The sequence below is a fragment of the Lathamus discolor genome, chromosome 16 (assembly GCF_037157495.1).
Source record: "Lathamus discolor isolate bLatDis1 chromosome 16, bLatDis1.hap1, whole genome shotgun sequence".
NCBI lineage: Eukaryota > Metazoa > Chordata > Aves > Psittaciformes > Psittacidae > Lathamus > Lathamus discolor.
The window spans coordinates 8,159,987-8,180,081 of NC_088899.1; the positions used below are offsets into that span (position 1 = coordinate 8,159,987).

The following is a 20,095-nucleotide window of genomic DNA, read 5'->3' on the forward strand; positions in this document are numbered from 1 at the left end:
ATGATTATCTGAAACCTAAAAGATCTGAAAATTTGCAGTTTATTTGTAAGGACAGTCTTCAGAGTTTCTTAATTCATGACAAGAATAGCACGTATTATTTCACAATGTGTGTGATCTACATAGGAGTTCTAGACTGTGGTGACTGCATGTTAAAAACTGTAGGGAGACCCAGCCACAGTCTGTTTTGTCTTAGATGTAGAGTGAACAATACATCTTGAGAAACAGAAGAGCATTCAAAAGAAAAGAAGGTGGTTATAAGATAATAAAACACTCTTGATGGGTTTTGTCTTAACTGGATTTGACTAAGCTGAGCAAGGAATCTTAAAGGGGCTTAAAGATGACCCTGGCACCAGGAGAGAGAAGAGACCTCATTTCACAATGAAGTGAAAGAGCTTTGAAGCTGTGTGGATGGAGGGTTTGAGCCAGGAGCTAACTAGAATTCTTTTTCTGAAATATTGCATGTTTCAGAGAAGAGTATAAATTTATAAATTATGATATGGCAAGATCTGACATTCATTCCTTTCGGTCTTTAGTTTGCAATACCTAGGTACTGTGAAGAGACTTGAATAGTCTGGTTATGTGGGATAGCAATATTTAGGGAATGTTAAAGTCTTAGTAAGTCTTTTGAAACTTCTCTTCTTTAGACAGCAGTGCTTGCTCTATGCTTTAATTCGCCTTCACAATATGCTTCCTGTTACTGTGAGAGGATAAAAATGTGGAAGTTATCCTCCTCTTTCTCCTTGGGAAGGGCTTTAGGAAAAAAAACCGAACAAAACCCTGTGTGCCTGCAAAGATAAATAAGCTGATTAAATCTTAACAGAGTAATATGTAAAGCTGCTGGCAAAGCATTTGCTTTAATAGTAAAGGGTCAATTCTGGTTAATAAAATGTTCTAAACACACACTACCAGTGTTTGTTTATAAACTCCAGGTGCTCTGTGTAGCATTTGAAAATGGAGCCAATTATCTTGATCTGCAATAAAAGATAAACTTCATCAGCATGTTATATATCAAGCTGCAGAGATTTTGAAACAGTTTAAGAGCAGCTGAGTTTTAAGCGTGCAGTACTAGTGAAAATGGCAACATCTTTCTGGAACAGTGATTTTTCAAAGGTAAGTTTTATGCTTAATGCAATCTGTATGCTGATTGTATTGGAGAACAGTCCAACAGCTGAGGAACTCTACAGGCAGTAGTAGAGAGTGTTCAGTGGTAGGTGTGTTCTATTGAGCTTCTATCTTGCTGGCTATGGAGTACAGAAGATGGAGGGATAGCATTATTAATTTGGTCCTTATCGATGCTAGAAAAAAAAAGATTCTTAGGGAAAATGTCTGCTGGCAGCAGTTTCTCAAGCTCCTCAACTTAACATTCAAAATAATACTAGTTTTATTCTGATAATGTTACTATTGGGATCCATTCTGTAAGCCTCAGAGAGACATTTTAGCAATTAACACAAAAAATCCTGAACAACATTTGTGAGTGATCCTTTTATCCAGATCTTGGAACAACATTCTCACAAGTGTTGTGTTACAAAAACCATTCATAATGGCTCTTACAGCATTTTGCAAGTGGTTGTGTAAGTCTGTAAATACTGATGGGGCTTGCTCTTTGATAGGAGAATTCCTTACTGTATTCTTAAGACCTACAGAGAAGTTCTGAATATCATGTCTAACATTAGTGTTATCTGCTGGTACCCTAGGGAAATTTGAGTTTATACAAAACTGAATCAGAAAAACACTAATGAAGAAATGCAAATAGGAGCCCTGGAGGGAAGGAATAAGTCCAAATTATATTTTGTTTTCTATGCTGGCAAAAAGCTGAACACATTCAAGTGTGGTAACACTTTACTCTGAAGAGCTTTCAGAGAAATTTTTTCACTTGTATTCTAGTACTTATAAACCAGTCTGCCTTTTGTTCCCAAGAGCTGTTTGAGATGGGTGAAAAGACTTAGTAATTTCAAGCTCTGACCTGTACTAATTATCACCACTTGTCTGTCTTTCAGATTTCTGATTGTTTCAGAGGTGGCAGTGAGGCACACCTTTAGCACAGGAAAATGAGTGAGCTTGACCAGTTACGCCAGGAGGCTGAGCAACTGAAAAACCAAATCAGAGTATGTATGGTATCTGTGACCACAGTACAGATGAGTGGTTATTTGTGTGGCTTGTGAACAGAGATGGACAGAAATGATGCATTAAGTTACATGGATGCTGGTGAGGGACTCTTCATTAAGGACTGTAGTGACAGGACAAGGGATAATGGGTTAAAACTTAAATAGGGGAAGTTTAGATTGGGTATAAGGAGGAAGTCCTTTACTGTAAGGGTGGTGAGGCACTGCAATGGGTTGCCCAGGGAGGTTGTGAGTGCTCCATCCCTGGCAGTGTTCAAGGCCAGGTTGGACAGAGCCTTGGGTGGGATGGTTTAGTGTGAGGTGTCCCTGTCCATGGCAGGGAGGCTGGAACTGAATGATCTTAAGGTCCTTTCCAACCCTAACTGTTCTATGATTCTATATTTTCACAATATCAAAGTTAATGTGGATTTTTAGAAAGGGCAAGCATATGTAACTGCTTTAGGAAATCACATTTTGGTCTTTTAATATTACTTAGAAAATAGTGACACAAATAATGCATGAAATGGATTGGATCCAAGTGAATATTTACTGAAGCGTTTCTGAACCAGACCGTAACCAATGTTAAGTAATCTGCTTAAAATAAGGTGTCAGCAATGAGATTTGTCCTGTTAAGTCTCAAACCTCTCCAAGGATGGAGCCTATCTGGACACACAGTTCCATTGCTTGACTGCCTTCGTGGTGGAAATCGTTACCTTTTCCTCAAAAGAAGAATGTTTGAAAATCAAACGCTCAATATGCTCTGTGTTTTAACAGCAGGCAGCATATTATGTTCATGAAGCAGTTAGCGTGGGTCCTCTCTGATGGCAAGCAGAAATGCTTTCTGAGCCTTGGTTTGAGGGTGCTGGATCATCTTGACAAAACAGATAAGGAAATGTAGAGAACTTCTGGTTTCTCTGTTTTTTCTCCTGCTGCAGGATGCTAGGAAAGCATGTGCGGATGCCACCCTGGCTCAGGTAAGTGTTTAAGTTTAACATGAATTATCCTTTATCAATTTTTTAATTTTGCCTTTAGGTGGTTCCTTCCAGAGAGAAGTAAATTGTTTGTTTGTCCAGCTTGAGCAGTAGTTTCTGTAAGAAGTGTTCTGCTACAGAGATAGTAGCAGTACAGTCTTGTTACCATTACAGTCTGAACCATAATACCTGCTGAGGTTAATTTAGTAATTTCCACATAGTGCTGCACTCCTGTTTGAACTGCTGCTGAACCTGAGCTAATACTTTTGCATCTTGCTGTACTGACACATTTTGATCCTATTGGCTTGGCTTTAGCCAACATTAACTTGGGGAATGGGAATTCCATACTCTGTAGAATATCTCATGGAGATACAGTGGGGGGGGTTTCTAGAAATGTACACAGGAGTAGAAAACCCAGATCAAAGGTCTGAAATCCTGAAAGTCTAAGAAGATAAGACCTAAACAAGGTGATTTCTGAGGGTCTTTATAAATGCAACAGAGGCCCTGCTTCCTTAATTTGATAAAGATGTACTATGCAAAATGATGTAGCTTTAGATTAGGCAGTTTTTAAAAACAGTCAATATTCAAAATGTGGGACTTGAGTCTGCATTGGAATGCTTCTTTAAATGTATTTGTGTGTGATGTGTTACTTTGGGAACTACGAAGTGAGAAATTCGGTATATGACACCATTGCTGTTTCAGATCACAGCCAATATTGACCCAGTGGGGAGAATTCAAATGCGCACTAGAAGAACGCTTCGGGGACACCTGGCTAAAATTTATGCAATGCACTGGGGGACTGATTCCAGGTGGGTGCTGGTTATCCAAATCAGATCTGGCATCACTCTTCCGAAAGTTGACTGCGCAGGACTGTTGTTAATTCCTGTTCCTGCCACTAGGAACCACTAATTCCAAGAGAACTGGGACAATCAAGAGCAGTCAGAAACACTTAATATCTCTTTTTTTTCTATTTTAAGAATAGTAAAAACGAAGCCATATTGACACTGTAGAGTTCCAAAATCAGTGAATCTGAAGCTTGTTTACAGAACACATAAGCACTGATTTCATGCAAGTTTTCTACCTCAGTTGAGATGTTAGTTACATGTTTTTTCTCAAGGCAGAAGGTGTTAACATGTGGGTGTTCCATCACACATTTCCATAATATTTAGCACTGTAATTGAGTACTAGCAAAATAATTTGATAGTGCTAATGGCTGAATTGGGTAGTGCTGTACTGTACTTGAGCGTTTTCAAGTACCTTGGCCTTGATAGTGGAGACAGATGCCATCACGAAGGTCTTCCTTCTTCCTCCAGTGATTGTCTTTATCTCCTGTTTCTTCTCTAGGCTTCTAGTTAGTGCCTCCCAGGATGGCAAACTTATCATTTGGGACAGCTATACTACAAACAAGGTAAGATGAACTGATATATTGCTGTGTAATTAAATTGTGAAGACACAGGAAGGAAATGTTACCTGTCATGAATTTGGCTGCATTACTTGCCTAGTCCTAAGACAAAATTTTGACTTCTACAGAACAATGAAGTTTGCATTTGAAAAATACAGCAGTGTATCCTTAGAAGAAAAAACAACTGCAGCAACAACTTTAGATCTGGGATTATTGTTGAATTGCAGCTGTGAAGCTAAGGAATCCATAACTTTACTAAAGAGTAATAGTAATAATACTAATGTTTGCAAAGTAAAAATAACCCCTCCCTTTTTTTTGCCTTCCTCCTGTGAACCGAGCCTGCAGGCAAATCTGATCCAAATGACTGTAACAACTGAAAGATAAGACACTAAAATAATCTTTATGTAACATGATCTCCATCTCAGTGTCTTCAGTTCTTAGATGAATGCTAGTTAATCCATGGTGTCATCAGGAGGCAGAGAGCAGCTTTCTTGGGGGGGAATGGAACCAGAGGTTGTTGCTAGACTGGAACATTTACTAGAATCAGAAATGGAACTCTTCAGCTGCAAAAACTTCCTCTTCCTCCTGTACCTCTTGGCAGTATTGATTCAGTGAAAAAGCAATTGAGTTCAACCAAACGAAAAACCCCACCACTCCCCTGCTTCAAAAGAAGTACCACCCCCCCCCACCAAACCACAAACCCTCTGGAATCTGAGGTAGCAAGCAGCTTGGTGTCGAAACAGTATTAAATTTGACTAGGTAGCACACAGAAGCCACCAATTCAAAAATACTTGTGTGACAGTCTGCAGATGTTCTTTTGGCAGTTGCAGCACACATTGGAAGTAACACAGGTGCCATAAATATAATCTTTTCCTAATGATAAAATAAAACAGCTCAAGGTGAATATTCTGATTAGATCCCTTGTAGAAGACTTCCAAGAATGAGCTGATTGTGTTTTTAGTGAAAGGGATTGGATTTTCAACTGCTGATTGTTGCAGGATTACAGATTACTGTAGCAGCAGAGGAACAGACAATAATCTTCAATTGAGAAATGCAGGAAGATTGTTTATATTGCATGAAGTCTCAGTATGTGTAAGGATATGATCCCTTTCTTAAAAGTGTTTGAACAAATTTGAAGTGAACGAGTTAACAAGAAGCAATGAGTTAACAAGAGAGGAAAGGTTTAGATTCCATAATTTAAGTGGAGTTCTTTGCACGCGGAATGATAAGGAAACATGGGGTAGTTATTTAAACCTGAAGATTAATTGCCTGCAGTAGGTTTCCAAAGAAGGATTTAAATGGCAGTGGAAGCAATGATTTCCTTTCTTGTTCATTCATAGCATCGTGTCTAGGCCTCGAATTGGTGGTTTTACTGACTGTACTTGGAAGTCAGTATTTTCCTGAACCTATAATAAACCCATAGTCATCAAAGTACTGAAATAAAATAATCTAGTTTTTACTAAAATTGCTAATTAAACTGGATTCGGGAAAGTCAAGTTGATATTGTCATTATGTCATTACTTGATCTGATGAGCCATAATATAAGCAAGTTACCCTCAAAATAGTTTGCTCAAAAACCCGAAGACTTTTCACTGTTTTCTTGTCCTTTTGACAAAAGGATGATGTATGTCTTAAGACAGGTGAAAATCTTCCTGATGATAACTAATGAATCTGTTGTTTTGCAGATGAAATACATTAATGTGTCTGTTTCAGGTGCATGCCATTCCCCTGCGTTCATCTTGGGTCATGACTTGTGCATATGCTCCTTCTGGTAATTATGTGGCTTGTGGTGGTCTTGATAACATCTGTTCCATTTATAACTTGAAAACTCGTGAAGGGAATGTACGTGTCAGCCGTGAACTAGCTGGTCATACAGGTGAGTGCCTCTTCAGAATAATCTCAATTATAATCACATGGTGAAGGTTTTCTTTTAATCTTTTAAATATAATTTTGTAAATAAAAATATGTACTTCATTATGCACCTCTATTTTTTGGGCAGGACCTTAGATGCATACTACCTGTTGTTATTAAATAGCTTTTTCTCCTTCCTTTTTAAAACTTTTCCAAAGGATTATGGTCTTTGAGCAGAAGAAGTGTAATGACAATGTTTTAGCTTTTTGCAAGTGAGACAGCTGCTTTCTGATGGAGCTTCTATTTACTTGCAGAGGTTTGAGTTCTCATTGTTTCCTCTTGTTCCTCCTTTTCTCCCTTCTCCCCAAAATACAGTGAAAATAGAATTTTTGCCATTGGTTTCTATTTATAGGGTGAACTGTATTGTGATTGATGCGGAGAGACAGGTAGACTTGTAGGCATTACATGGTAAATTAGGATGTAAACTGTAGCTGCAGAGTTATCTTAGTGACAGATGAAGCAGAATTTGTCTTGTTAGGTAAGAAGTCTTGTTAAGAGTTTTTTGAAGCAAGAAAAAGCCCCTCATGGTACTTGAAAGCTGGTGTCTTAAGTGTGGGGGGTGAGTTGAAAATGTTTCTTCTTGAATAAACCAAGAGACTCAGTGTCACAAAGTACCTTTAAAAGCAAATTCAGTGGCTGAAGGTATTCTCACTTCCTAAAGAATGTACAGTTAATGGAGATGGGTAGCTGCTTTTGTGTATTTTCTGGTAATGGGCAGATTGTATTTTTATTTCTTTGTGAATAGGATTGGAAATTTTTCAGAGGAAAGCTGGGGGGGTGGTTTCCTGAACTCCACTGAAAATTAAAACACTGGCTGTTTAGTAGGTACTCTGGTCTCTTGTAAAGCTACATATCACCTTTATGGTCTCTTTGTTTCCACAAAGGGTGTAAGACAAAGGTAAATGGCTCCAGAGAAAAACTCTTAACAGTTCCTAAAGGAAATTGTCAGGTGGGCTCTGTGTCCTGCTGGTTTTCTGCCTGTTGAGCCTCTATACAGGAAAAGAAAATGGTATAAAGTTTGTTTGTAGAAGAAAGATAAGGTTACTCAGAAATAACTAGTTACACAGTAATAGTTTGTGATTTTTTTATTTCTTTTTAATAGAGAAGAAGTGTGAATTAAAGTACACTTAATGCTATTTAATTCTTCCAGCTGTTTTTCTTCTAAAGCATGATTTAGGTAATTTAGAGGAATTGTATACTGTTTGGGTGCAGTTAAGGGTATGAGAATGTAGTGTTGATTTGACCTTCCAGGTAGTGGTTGTGATGGGACCAGTAAAATGATTTCTGAAAAAGGTACTCCTACTTTTTCCCCCCACTGCCTGCCCACACTTCAGAACACAGGGAAAACTATTTAGGTTTGCTGTGACACCACTGTGTCCACAGTGTACCACTGTGCTGGTGTAGCGGTTGGGCCTGGTCTGTAAAGAGACAAACTACATTTGATCCAAAATGTTGGAGGGTCCTATAACTCGTTTGTGTTGTTTTAGGCTTACATAGTAGTTCTTGTTGCATCTTCAGGAGAGGAGGCAGTGACATATAAGCAAGCCAGTGTGTAATGTGAAGAGTAATCTCTGGCCTTATTCACCAGCTTGTTGTTTTGTTTTCAGGATACTTGTCGTGCTGTCGCTTCTTGGATGATAACCAAATCGTCACCAGCTCTGGCGACACCACCTGGTAAGCACTAAAACTTTGACATGATAGTAATAACTTTTCACAGGCCTACTATGGAAGGAAACTTTTTTCTTTGTAAACCTGATAGTCATCCAGAAGAGTAAATGTGATTTAATTATTGTTCATATGTCACATTTTTAACTAGTAATGGAAAACTCGGACTTTCAAGTTTGTTAGCTTTGTCTGTTCAGTTATGCCCATACTCTGAAGAGCCTGACCTAATTCTGTCTGTTAAGATTGTATGAGGTGTTTTTTTTTTTTTTACTAGAACTACTTTGCTTTTGGAAATGTATTAGAGTAATCAATTTCTCAAACTTGCTTAGTATTTTCAGTATTTATTACTTAAAAAAATCATACTTAGATTTTTCTAATACAGAAATCAGTTCATGTTGCTATTCATAAGATCTAGAAAATATTCTACAGTGACAGTAGATGGGTTTTTTTTTTTTTCTTTTTTAGGAGAATGTAGGTGTGTAACTCAATAAATACTAGCTTCTGAACAAAAAAAGACCTCTCTTTTTTTCATAGATTTTGTCTAGTATATCTAATTCTTAAAAGCATTACAGCTCTTGCAAGAAGCAGTTCTTATAGCAAAGGTTGTCTAATCATAGAGTCATAGAATAGTTAGGGTTGGAAAGGACCTCAAGATCATCCAGTTCCAATCCCCCTGCCATGGGCAGGGACACCTCACACTAAACCATCCCACCCAAGGCTTCATCCAACCTGGCCTTGAACACTGCCAGGGATGGAACACTCACAACCTCCCTGGGCAACCCATTCCAGTGCCTCACCACCCTAACAGTAAAGAACTTCCTCCTTAGATCCAATCTAAACTTCCCCTGTTTAAGTTTTAACCCATTACCCCTTGTCCTGTCGCTACAGACCCTAATGAAGAGTCCCTCCCCAGCATCTCTATAGCCCCCTTTAGGTACTGGAAGGCTGCTATGAGGTCTCCATGCAGCCTTCTCTTCCCCGGGCTGAACAGCCCCAACTTCCTCAGCCTATCTTCATACGGGAGGTGCTCCAGTCCCCTGATCATCCTCGTGGCCCTCCTCTGGACTTGTTCCAACAGTTCCATGTCCTTTTTATGTTGAGGACACCAGAACTGCACACAATGCTCCAGGTGAGCTCTCACTAGAGCAGAGGGGCAGGATCACTTCCTTTGACCTGCTGGTCACGCTCCTTTTGATGCAGCCCAGGATACGGTTGCTTTCTGGGCTGCGAGCGCACACTGCCGGCTCATGTTTAAGTTTCTCATGGACCAGCCCCCCCAAGTCCTCCTCCGCAGGGCCGCTCTGAATCTCTTCTCTGCCCAACCTGCAGCTGTGCCTGGGATTGCTCTGACCCAGGTGTAGGACCTTGCACTTGTCATGTTTGAACTTCATAAGGTTGGCATCAGCCACCTCACAAGCGTATCGACCGGACCACACAGCTTGGTGTCATCGGCAAACTTGCTGAGGGCGCACTCAATCCCACTGTCCATGTCAGCGACGAAGATGTTAAACAAGACCGGTCCCAACACCAATCCCTGAAGGACACCACTCGTTACCGGTCTCCAGCCAGACATTGAGCCATTGATCACAACTCTTTGTGTGCGGCCATCCAACCAGTTCTTTATCCACCGAGTGGTCCATCCATCAAATTGATGTCTCTCCAATTTAGAGACAAGGATGTCTTGTGGGACAGTGTTGAACGTTTTGCACTAGTCCAGGTAGATGACATCAACTGCTCTAGCCCTGTCCATCAGTTCTGTAGCCCCATCATAGAAGGCCACCAAATTGATCACGCAGGATTTGTCCTTAGTGAAGCCATGCTGGCTGTCACCAAGCACCTTGTTGTTTTTCATGTGCCTTAGCATGCTGTCCAGGAGAATCTGCTCCAAGATTTGGCCAGGCACAGAGATGAGACTTGACTGGTCTGTACTTCCCTGGGTCATCCATTTCCCCTTGAAAATGGGGTTTATATTTTCCTTTTTGCAGTCGTCGGGAACTTCACCTGACTGCCATGATTTTTCAAATATGATGGCCAGTGGCTTAGCAACTTCATTTGCCAGCTCCTTCAGGACCTGCACATGGATTTCATCGTGTCCCATGGACTTGTGCATGTTCATGTTCTTAAGATGGTCTCAAACCAGATCCTTTTCTACAGTGGGCCTAAGGTCTTCATTCTGACAGTCCCTGCATCTGCCTTCCAAGACTTGGGTGGTGCGGTTGGAGCCTTTGCCAGTGAAGACTGAAGCAGGAAAGTCATTAAGAACCTCAGCCTTCTCCAAATCCAGGGTAGCCAGTTCTCCTGATAGCTTCTGGAGAGGGCCCACTCTGTTGCTAGTCTGTCTTTTATTTGCAGTGTACCTGTAGAATCCCTTCCTGTTATCCTTAACATCCCTGGCCAAGTTTAATTCTAACTGGGCCTTAGCCCTCCTAACCTGGTCCCTAGCTTCCCGGACAGCATCCCTGTACTCTTCCCAGGCTGCCTGTCCTTGCTTCCACCTTGTATAAGCCTCTTTTTTCGTTTGAATTTTCCTCAGCAGCTCCTTATCCATCCAAGGAGGTCTCCTGGCCCTCTTGCTGCACTTCCTTCTAGTTGGGATGCAGCACTCCTGAGCTTCTAGCAGGTGATCCTTGAATATCAACCAAGAGCCTTGGCCCCCCTGCCCTCCAGGGCTATATCCCATGGAACCTTACTAAGCAGGCTCCTGAAGAGGCCAAAGTCTGCTCTTTTGAAGTCCAGGGCAGTGAGCTTGCTGCATGCTCTTCTCACTGTCCTGAGTATCTCAAACTCGACCATCTTGTGATCGCTGCATCCAAGGCTGCCCTGGAGCATCACATTCTCAATGAGCCCTTCCCTGTTGGTGAGCACAAGGTCAAGCATGGCACCTCTCCTTGTTAGCTCCTCTATTACTTGCAGAAGGAAGTTGTCTTCCACACAGTCGAAGAACCTCCTGGATTGCTTGTGCTGGGCCGTACCGCCGTTCGAACAGATGTCAGGGTGGTTGAAGTCACCCATGAGAACAAGGGCCTGCGAGCATGAGGCTTTTCCTATCTGTCCATGGAGCACTTCATCCACAGAGACCTCTTGATCAGGCAACCTGTAACAGGTTCTCCACAGTAATGTCTCCCATGGCTGTTTTCCCTTTAACCCTGACCCACAAACTCTCTGTAAACTGCTCACCTGCCCCCAGACAGAGTTTCATACTCTCCAGCCTATCCCTAATATAAAGGGCAACTCCCCCTCCCTGTCTGCTGGGCCTGTCTTTTCTAAAGAGCCTGTAACCTTCCATTCCAACACTCCAGTCACAGGAGCCATCCCACCGTGTTTCTGTGGTACCTATTGTATCATATCCCCACAGATGTGCACGCATCTCTAATTCCTGTTGTTTGTTCCCCATGCTACGGGCGTTTGTATCTGAGCTGAGCTCCAAATGAAGTCAGCTCATAGGCTGGAGCAGCTGAAGTATCTCTACATCGCTCTGAGCATTTATTATAAGCACTTGTCTTACATAGCGCCGGTCTCTTTGAATGCCCATCTATTAGCTCACTGATTCTGAGTAGCTATTGAATACATATGCGGTTTAATACAAAAATGTTTCTAAATATGGGTTAGTGTTTTGTTTTGTTTCAGGGCTTGTTAAAATTATGCCCTCAAGAGAATTCAGCTACTTCATGTTACTGTAGTAGCTCTACAGTTCTCTGGATAGCAGTTTGTCCTTGACACTTAGGCCAAACTTCAAAGTGCGGTTTCAAGTCATCTCTTACTTGCCTTGTGCTAATCTGCCCCTGATGGCTCTGCTTTACTTAGAAATTACAGAAATTAAAAAGCCTGAGTCTTCCTTCAGTGTATAAACCTGTTGTTAGGGAGTTAATAGTGTTATTTCATCCTTTTGTACTTTTTGATTATCACTGTGCTAGTGTTTTTTCTGTCTCAGAAAAGCTTGAAGATCACAGACATAACTCAAGGTTGCACATTCTCCATGTTTTTTAAAAATGGGAAATGCTGACTCAGCTTTTGCTGTAGCCTTGCCATTGCTGCTTTAAATTATTTCACTTGGTTTTTCTACCATTGGTTTATTTTTTTATTAATACTTTAAGGAGTTTTACTTTTTAGCAATGATAACAAATTAACAGGTTTAGACAGGAATTGCTGTCTTCACCTTGGAACACCAATGTGTTAATATCTACCTTCTCAATTCTTTCAAGTGCTCTCTGGGACATAGAAACTGGTCAGCAGACAACTACATTTACTGGGCACACTGGAGATGTCATGAGTTTGTCTCTTGCTCCTGATGCCCGGTGTTTTGTTTCTGGTGCCTGTGATGCCTCTGCCAAACTGTGGGATGTTAGAGAAGGAATGTGTCGGCAAACCTTCACCGGCCATGAGTCGGACATCAATGCCATCTGTGTATGTATTGACTTGAGCAGAAACCATGGGATTTCAGTTCATATTTTTACATTTCACTGGTTTCAGCTCTTAAGCATGTACTGTATGATGTAGTATTATGGCATGGTTTTTTAACTGATAATTTCTATGGCTGGGGAATGTACCTGAAACTTGTACAGCTTGAGATCACTTGATGTGAATGAAAACTGACTGTTCTTCACATAGTAGTGACTGCACTTTACCCATTTGGATAAATTATATTTTATGCTTCTGATACATTTAAATGTAATGGTTTAAAAGGGAAGTATAACTGATGGGCTTTGGCTAATGGAAATTGTTATTTAAGCTCAACATTTGGTTTGCCCAAAAATTGTTAAAAATAATGAAAATTCCTTAAAAGCTAAACATACAGAATGGCCTCTCCTATTTTATCACTGGGTCTGCATCACACTTCGTTAAAAGCACATAAATGATTGGTATAAAATTGGAGGTGGTGAGTTAAGGTCAGCTCTGGTGTAGTCATTTGCAGGTAGGGGAGGGAATATGATGGTGTTGCTTGAACAGATGAAACCAGTGCGGAGGAAAAAAAAAAGAATAAGAGGAAAAATCCTGTGCTGGGGAGGTGTATGCTCTTCTTCGCTGCTTTCTTTTTTTTTTTTTTTTTCCACTTGCTCTGTACAAAATGATGCGTTCAGTGAGACAGAGGAATCGAGTCTGAAATTGTGTCTCTTTTTCCTCCCTCCTTAAAGTTCTTCCCGAATGGCAATGCGTTTGCCACAGGCTCAGATGATGCTACGTGCAGGCTTTTTGATCTTCGGGCTGATCAGGAACTTATGGTTTATTCACACGATAACATCATTTGTGGCATCACCTCTGTAGCATTTTCCAAGAGTGGACGTCTCCTCTTAGCTGGATATGATGACTTCAACTGCAATGTCTGGGACACGCTGAAAGCTGATAGAGCAGGTAAATGTTTTTTTGGGTATAAATATTATAAACACAGTGGGACACACTGAATGTGAGTCATTGAGTGTTTCCTGCCTCAACTTTAAAATCCTGAGATAACTGTTTCAGGATGACCAGTAATGAAAGTAGATTAATGATGATAACAAATAAAATGGAATACTGCTTAAGGATAGAAAGGAACAATGGATGGTTGCAAACAGGAAGATTGCCATTAAAAACAAGGTTTTGGTGGCTATATTTGTAGACTTTATGGAATTGTTTGTATTAACTGTTCAAAGGAATTCAACATTAACATAGCTGTTCATAGAAAAGTTGGTGTGTTTTGTGGTTTTTTTCCCCTGATAACTTGTAGCAGTAGCTGTAGAGACAACCAGCAAAACAGCATGCACTGTGGAGATCAACTTTTGAGGAAATGAGTGTGAAATCTATGGTATGAAGATTTAGGTAATTTAACTTCAGCTCTTTAAAGTGAAAATTGTTATCAGAAAAAAAGGAGAAAAGATATAAATTGAATCTCAAATGTTTTGCTACTCTCATTTAGAACAGGGGATAAGAACAAGAACCTATTGTGCTACCCAATAAAGGCTTTTAAAATTATCCTAGGTGGATTTTAAAAGAAAACAAAAAGCACCAGCCAAGTAACACCACAGGGGAGAGGGGGGAACCAACCCAGACATAAAGAAATGTATGATTCTACCAAAATAGTTTCCATTGGGTTTGTTAATTCCTTTCTCCAGCAACCAGATCTTATTCTTTGTTTATCCTAAAATTTATGTTAGTTTTTGTCAGTGCTCAGAAGTTGAAGCTGTGGACTCTTGGTTTGTATATTCTAAAATAACTTTTGGTTCTATTTACAAGTTAATGTGCCAGATACGACTATTTCAGAACTGGAATGCATTTTATGAATCCATTTGTGTGTTGAGATTTACAATTTCAGATTCTTATGCTTTGATTAGGCCAGGTTGGACGAAGCCTTGGGTGGGATGGTTTAGTGTGAGGTGTCCCTGCCCATGGCAGGGGGGTTGGAACTGGATGATCTTAAGTCCTTTCCAACCCGAACTATTCTATGATTCTATGATTATTGAGACACAAATGTGTATACAAGCCTGTGTGGAAATGAATTGAGAAATTTCACTTGGTTAACATCCAGGTTAGTTTACAAATGGCTGTGTTTAAGTACTGTAAGAACAATTATGTGGGTTTTCCTGTATTTCTGTTCTTTGAAAGACCTTCAGTAAGAAAAAGGAGGTGGTGATCTTGCTTATCTATAGAAATGAGAAACAAGTCTTTTTCTGCTGATCTGGGTTTATGGTCCATATACGTGTTAAGTGAGATTGTTTATTACCAACTTTTAGAATTGATTTAAGCTACTTTGAGTATTTTGCGTACTGAAATGTTCTGAGACTTCAAGATGCTGATCAGATTTGACCCTTGGACACTGGTCTATATTAAGCACCTTTGTGGTTATGTATTTAGCTCAAATGCATAAGACTTCTCAGTGCTGTCTTTGTTTTACAACGTTGCAGTGCTTATTAATGTTGATGGTAGAGTGAATGTTGATATATTAATGCTTTTTCCAGAGTAAATTTTAGGTAACTCCTACGTACTCATGTTAGCTCTGGCAGCAGTCCTCTGTATTGCACTGAATTCCCAAAGAATGTATAGTGTGCTTCAGCACTCGGGATTTGGCTTCTGATGTGGCAGAAGTGCGCGATGCTGTCCTGAGGCTTAGACACTTAATGGATTTAATAGGATTTGGAGATTCATGGTGTTACTCACACAGCATTATTGCTATTATCACGTATATCGCAAACATTATTTCTTCAAACGTCAAGCATCCTTGTGTATGAATTAGTCACTTGTACGCTGTAATTAACAATAATACTAACTTTTAAACATGTTAGTTTAAAAACAACTGACTTAATTAATGTTTTGTACTGAAGATTGGTAAAAGAAAGGAGGAAGCCCAAACTACAAATTAGGAGAATTCTAAACACTATGTGATTGATGTATAAAGATTAATTTTAAGTGTACTAATAGCTTAGTGCTGTGGACTGAAAAGCACTTGAATATAATTAGGTTTTCTTTTTACCTACTTGAAACTGTTAAATTGAAGAGGATAGAGGAAAATGTTGTTTTAGTTTATCTGCTTAGTTGTAATTCTTTATTTTTTAAATATTTTTATAGTACTATAATCATAACAGATTTCCGTATTGACAAATACATTGTATGTAGGAGTTTGTCTTGTAAGTGCTTGTAACATAGTAAGATAAAATTAGCTGAAAAAATGCTTTAGTGTTCATAACATAATTCAGCTTAATTAACAGTTTTGCACGCTAAAAAAATTAATCTAGCTGATCTTTGTCACTGTGGAAAGGAAATACAAAGAGCTATGCAATGCATGGTTGTACTGTATTTATTGCTATGACATTGTCAGCAGAGTTTTTGGGGCTGTGATTTTTACAACTCATGACAAATCAGTACAGGTCATAATGTGGGAAATATACGAGGAAAAATTTTGGAGTAATGCATTTACTGAATTATTCCATTGTGGAGCCACCCAGTTGTATCTTAAGTTTGTGCTTATTAAACCAAAAGCATTTAAAAATTCCAAGCATGCCTGCTCAGGATTTGTTAATGTATTGGTTGAATAATCCAGTCACATGTGTCTCAAAGTAATGTACATGTTTGTTACATGTTCTTACTTACAGGTGTCCTTGCTGGTCACGATAACCGTGTCAGTTGCTTAGGTGTGACTGATGATGGTATGGCAGTGGCAACAGGATCATGGGACAGCTTCCTCAAGATCTGGAACTGAAGTAAGTAGGTATCCAATTAATTAAGGCTGTGCTTGATTGGGATTTCAGAATGTTTTTTTCTATGCTAAACAATGCTGTTTTACTGATGCTGTGAGCCTATAATTCAGATTAGGAAAGTCACTAAGAAAAAAAGAAATCAGCTTGTTATTATAGAAGACTATTTGTTTAATGCATGCAATGGCATTTTCGTGATGAGCTGTTTTGGCATGGTTTATTTTCCTGATAGGGTGGCTGTACAGTCTTTTGAATCTAGGTTGGTAAATAAATAGCATTCATGAAATATGGTGAGATAATGGCTAAATGTGACAGTTTAGTGAGGGCAAGGCTTGACGCTTGCTTACGCTTTATCAAAGTGCAACACTTAATCAATCTTTCTGTGTGTCAGAAGAGCGGTGGACTCCATGACTGGAAGAAGTTTCCAACAGTTGAAAATTAAAAACGATAGCATATCCAATCATACTAACTTGGACCCCCATCCTCCCAACTTCAAAGGGCAAGATCTTTTCCGTCTCCTGTTGCTGAAATGAAGAGCACAATTACCTTTCCAAGAAGAATTTTTGTGTTGTAAGCAAAATGAAATTGTGCATTCCTTCTGGGACCATTTTTTTTTTCCTTTTCTGTCTTGAGAATTAAAAAATGAAACACTATCATAAAAGCATGACCAGAAAATAAACTTGAGCATAATTGTGAAACAGTTAGCTTTCACTGTAGTTTCCAAGTTGAGGTTAAGGACTTTATCTTACACACTTGCAAATTTTAAAGTCGTGTTTGTAGCAGGATTTTTTTTTTTTCAAGTTTCCTTTTTAAATACATTTCTTTAAGTATTTAATTGAGCAAACCAAGGGAGTCCTAGCCCAAAGCATCTGGGGGTTGTTAACACTGTAAATTTAGTCCCTTTTTTTTTTTTTCTAGTGTCACAGATAATTGTTGCACAAAACTTGGCATATATAGGATATTGTTAAGCAGTAAGGTAACCAAGCACATGCTGTAAAAGGTAATGAATGCTTGTTTAAAGAATCCTTTCACCTTTTATGGATAGCAAATGCAATCCTTGGTCCCTCCTATGCCCCCCCCCCCATTATTATTTTTTTTAATCTGTTTTGGATTTGTCCACTGGAAAGGGCAGTTTATATATCCTTAACACTATCCTATAAGTCTCATCAACCAGGAATCTCTGTTTTCAAAAGAGACCTATCCTACACCTGGGTATTAAGTCAATTCTTTGTGTATGAAATGATGTACAAATCAATGTTTTGAAAATAATGATCTTGAACTTTCTAAGTTAAACAGGAAAAAAAAAACCTTTTTTGATTGTTTGCCATATTGGGTGGGTTTACTCTTAGAATCGCATGCTGTAGAAATGCTAAAAAGTGCATATTGGACTAAGTCCTTAGATGTTTTTTCTTTGAAGAAATAACCTGTTTAAAAACTGTAACCATTGTCGCTGTATTCATTTATTGTTGCTACTCTGTGCATAAGTCTCTGAAGAACTCCAGTACAAGCTATGCACGTTTTGGAGTAGCGTGGTAAGTCACTTTTCTTTTTTTCTTTTTTTCTTTCTTTTTTTTTTCTTTTTTTTTTTTTTTTTTTTTTTTTTTTTTTAGATTTTTATTTTAAGGAAATGGCCTGTTCAAACAATCGCTGTCAAAGATTCTGGGGTGTGGGAGGAGGGAACTTAGACCATCTTCTTTATAAATGAGATCCTCACAGCCAGTTCCTCTTGTAGGATGAGTCCTTTGCATCTGATCAGAGTCATTTTTGTAATGAGCAGGTTTTCCTGGCTTTCTTTTCAAATAAAATGTTAAAAGCAGCAGTGTTTGGACAGCAGATTGTTCTGTTAAACTTTCCTATCTTCTCACTGTATCCAGAAATGCTCCTTCCTAGCAGCAGTAGTAGCTTTTCTCCATTTTGTTTTTTCTGCAACATTCTGTAAAAAAAATGTGCTGTAATTGTGCGTTAGGCCTGGATTTGGCATAAAAGATGAATTCCCTCTTATTCTCTTTCATGAAACTACTCTGTAGAGCTTTCTCCACGCCCTGTATCCCTCTTCACCTTTTGTATTTAATTTTAAAGTCAGTGTACTTCAAGAAAGCTGGATGCAAGATAGATACTATATTAAAATGTAATGTTATTTAAGATGTAATAAAGCAGTTTGACATGAGTTTTGACTGATCTGTTCTGCAGCTTTTTGTTCAACCCACAAAATGACTTCTGGCAGGATTGGAGTTATGAAACAAGCATGCAAGAAAAAGTGTGTGATGCCCGAAAACAAATTGTTAGGTATTTCAATTGGCTTTGATCTTTAATGGTTCGTGTGGTATACGTAATATGAACATGAAAATGCTTTGTGGGATATAAGTGCAACACCTTAAGTAGGAAATTAGAGCAAAATGTTCAGTAACTTGTTTTAAAATTTCTGTGCCCTTTTAATAGAGAAAGAATCGAGTGGAACATCTTGTGTTATTGCCATTTGAGGATGTTGTCATTGTTAGCTGTCCTTACTGTAGGTATTGAAACGGGGAAGCAGCTGTCATTTTAATGCTCAGTAAGAGTGAACTCTCCACAAGGCAGAATTACATCCAGGAGGAAAAGGAAAAAAAAGGACTTCATACCGACAGAAGCAAATTCCTGCAACACGAGGTGTTGAAAGGCAGTTGGTTTAACAACTTGGTATTGGGCCACTTTAGGGTTTTATTTTGTATTTTTAACAGGTAAAGTCTCTTCTCTTGTTCTGACCTAAACAAAAGTGAATTTTTTTCCCCTCATTTCACATCAACCAAGAGGAATTCCAGTGCCATGGCTTGGTTTCATACCAAACATAGTAATTCTTGGCCTCAATGGAGAAGTTTTTAAAAGCTGTGAGTATGGAAAATATGATGGTGATAGTACTTAACTAGCAGCCTTTAACTGTCAGCTTAGGGGTTTTTGGACTGCCGAATACTGGTAAGTAGTTCATGGATGAAAATGCTTAAATTTGGGAATTCAAATTTCACCTTTTTCCAATTCCAAATGGTATAGCTATTTTTTCCCTGCACGTGATACACTTTTATTCCAACAGATGTTTCATATGTGCCTTTGTCTAGTCTATAATAAAATCAGTGCAGACATGATCTGCCTTACCTTCCTTAATCTCTATCCGTATGTTAAATTACTGCTTGCTTGTGCTGAGAATGCCTTTGCTGGTAATAAAATACCTGCCAGGATAGCAACTTTTTGTGTCAAGAGGCTAATGTGCAGTGTGATATCTGAAATACAAACAGTTGCAAATGCATCTTCTGCAGACAGTGCTTCTGTTAATATGAAGTTTTAAACTATATTATTTAAATATTTAAAATCTGCATGCTTAATTACTCAGAGCTGTAGCTGAGGATGAATGGGTATGCAAGGCAGGAAGCACTGAACTCTTGCATCTTTGGGGTTTTGACAGCCTTTAATTTTAGGTGGGCTTGGATCAGTACCCAGTTCAAAATGGCTTCTGTAATCTTACCTATAGCAGCCATAGTAATATAGTAGCTCCTCCTGTGGGCTTCAGAAAAATTTTGACTTAAAGATAATTCTGGAAGAGCAGCTTCACCTGGCTGCTGGGAAACTTGTAGAGCAAGGTATCCTAAACTGATTACATTGATGTGCGCGAGAGATTTGTCTCTGCTTGGTCTTGGTGGCACTGCTTGCAGTTTGTTACTTGCGGGCTTGTATTTGGTGTGTGAGAAGGTGAGGAGTGGTGTCTTTGCAAAGGAGGGTAGAGTAAAATTTAGGAGTTTAAGAAGCCTGTTAGGTGATACTGGACAGCACTGATGGAGCTGGGGTATTCAGGTAACAAGTGGGGGTGGGAAAAGGAGTTACAGTTGTCTGGTCCTAGCTTGGGAAAGTGTGTCA

General features: G+C 39.2%; 1 protein-coding gene across 4 annotated transcripts in view; it reads left to right on the forward strand.

Annotated features, from left to right (window-relative positions):
• Positions 1–18,380, forward strand: part of GNB1 (G protein subunit beta 1) — a 41,480-nt gene extending 23,100 nt beyond the window's left edge. Inside the window, exons 2-11 of one of the 4 annotated variants that reach the window (XM_065696409.1) lie at positions 1,998–2,105; positions 3,038–3,076; positions 3,776–3,882; positions 4,418–4,481; positions 6,189–6,351; positions 7,994–8,060; positions 12,254–12,455; positions 13,184–13,400; positions 16,112–16,223; positions 16,605–18,380. In XM_065696409.1, the coding sequence (XP_065552481.1) occupies positions 2,049–2,105; positions 3,038–3,076; positions 3,776–3,882; positions 4,418–4,481; positions 6,189–6,351; positions 7,994–8,060; positions 12,254–12,455; positions 13,184–13,400; positions 16,112–16,218 (1,023 nt within the window). In that variant the 5' untranslated portion in view covers positions 1,998–2,048 and the 3' untranslated portion in view covers positions 16,219–16,223; positions 16,605–18,380. The remainder of the gene's footprint in view (positions 1–1,997; positions 2,106–3,037; positions 3,077–3,775; positions 3,883–4,417; positions 4,482–6,188; positions 6,352–7,993; positions 8,061–12,253; positions 12,456–13,183; positions 13,401–16,111; positions 16,224–16,604) is intronic. The other 3 variants (XM_065696411.1, XM_065696410.1, XM_065696408.1) reach the window with 3 other exon arrangements.
• Positions 18,381–20,095: the final 1,715 nt, after the last annotated feature.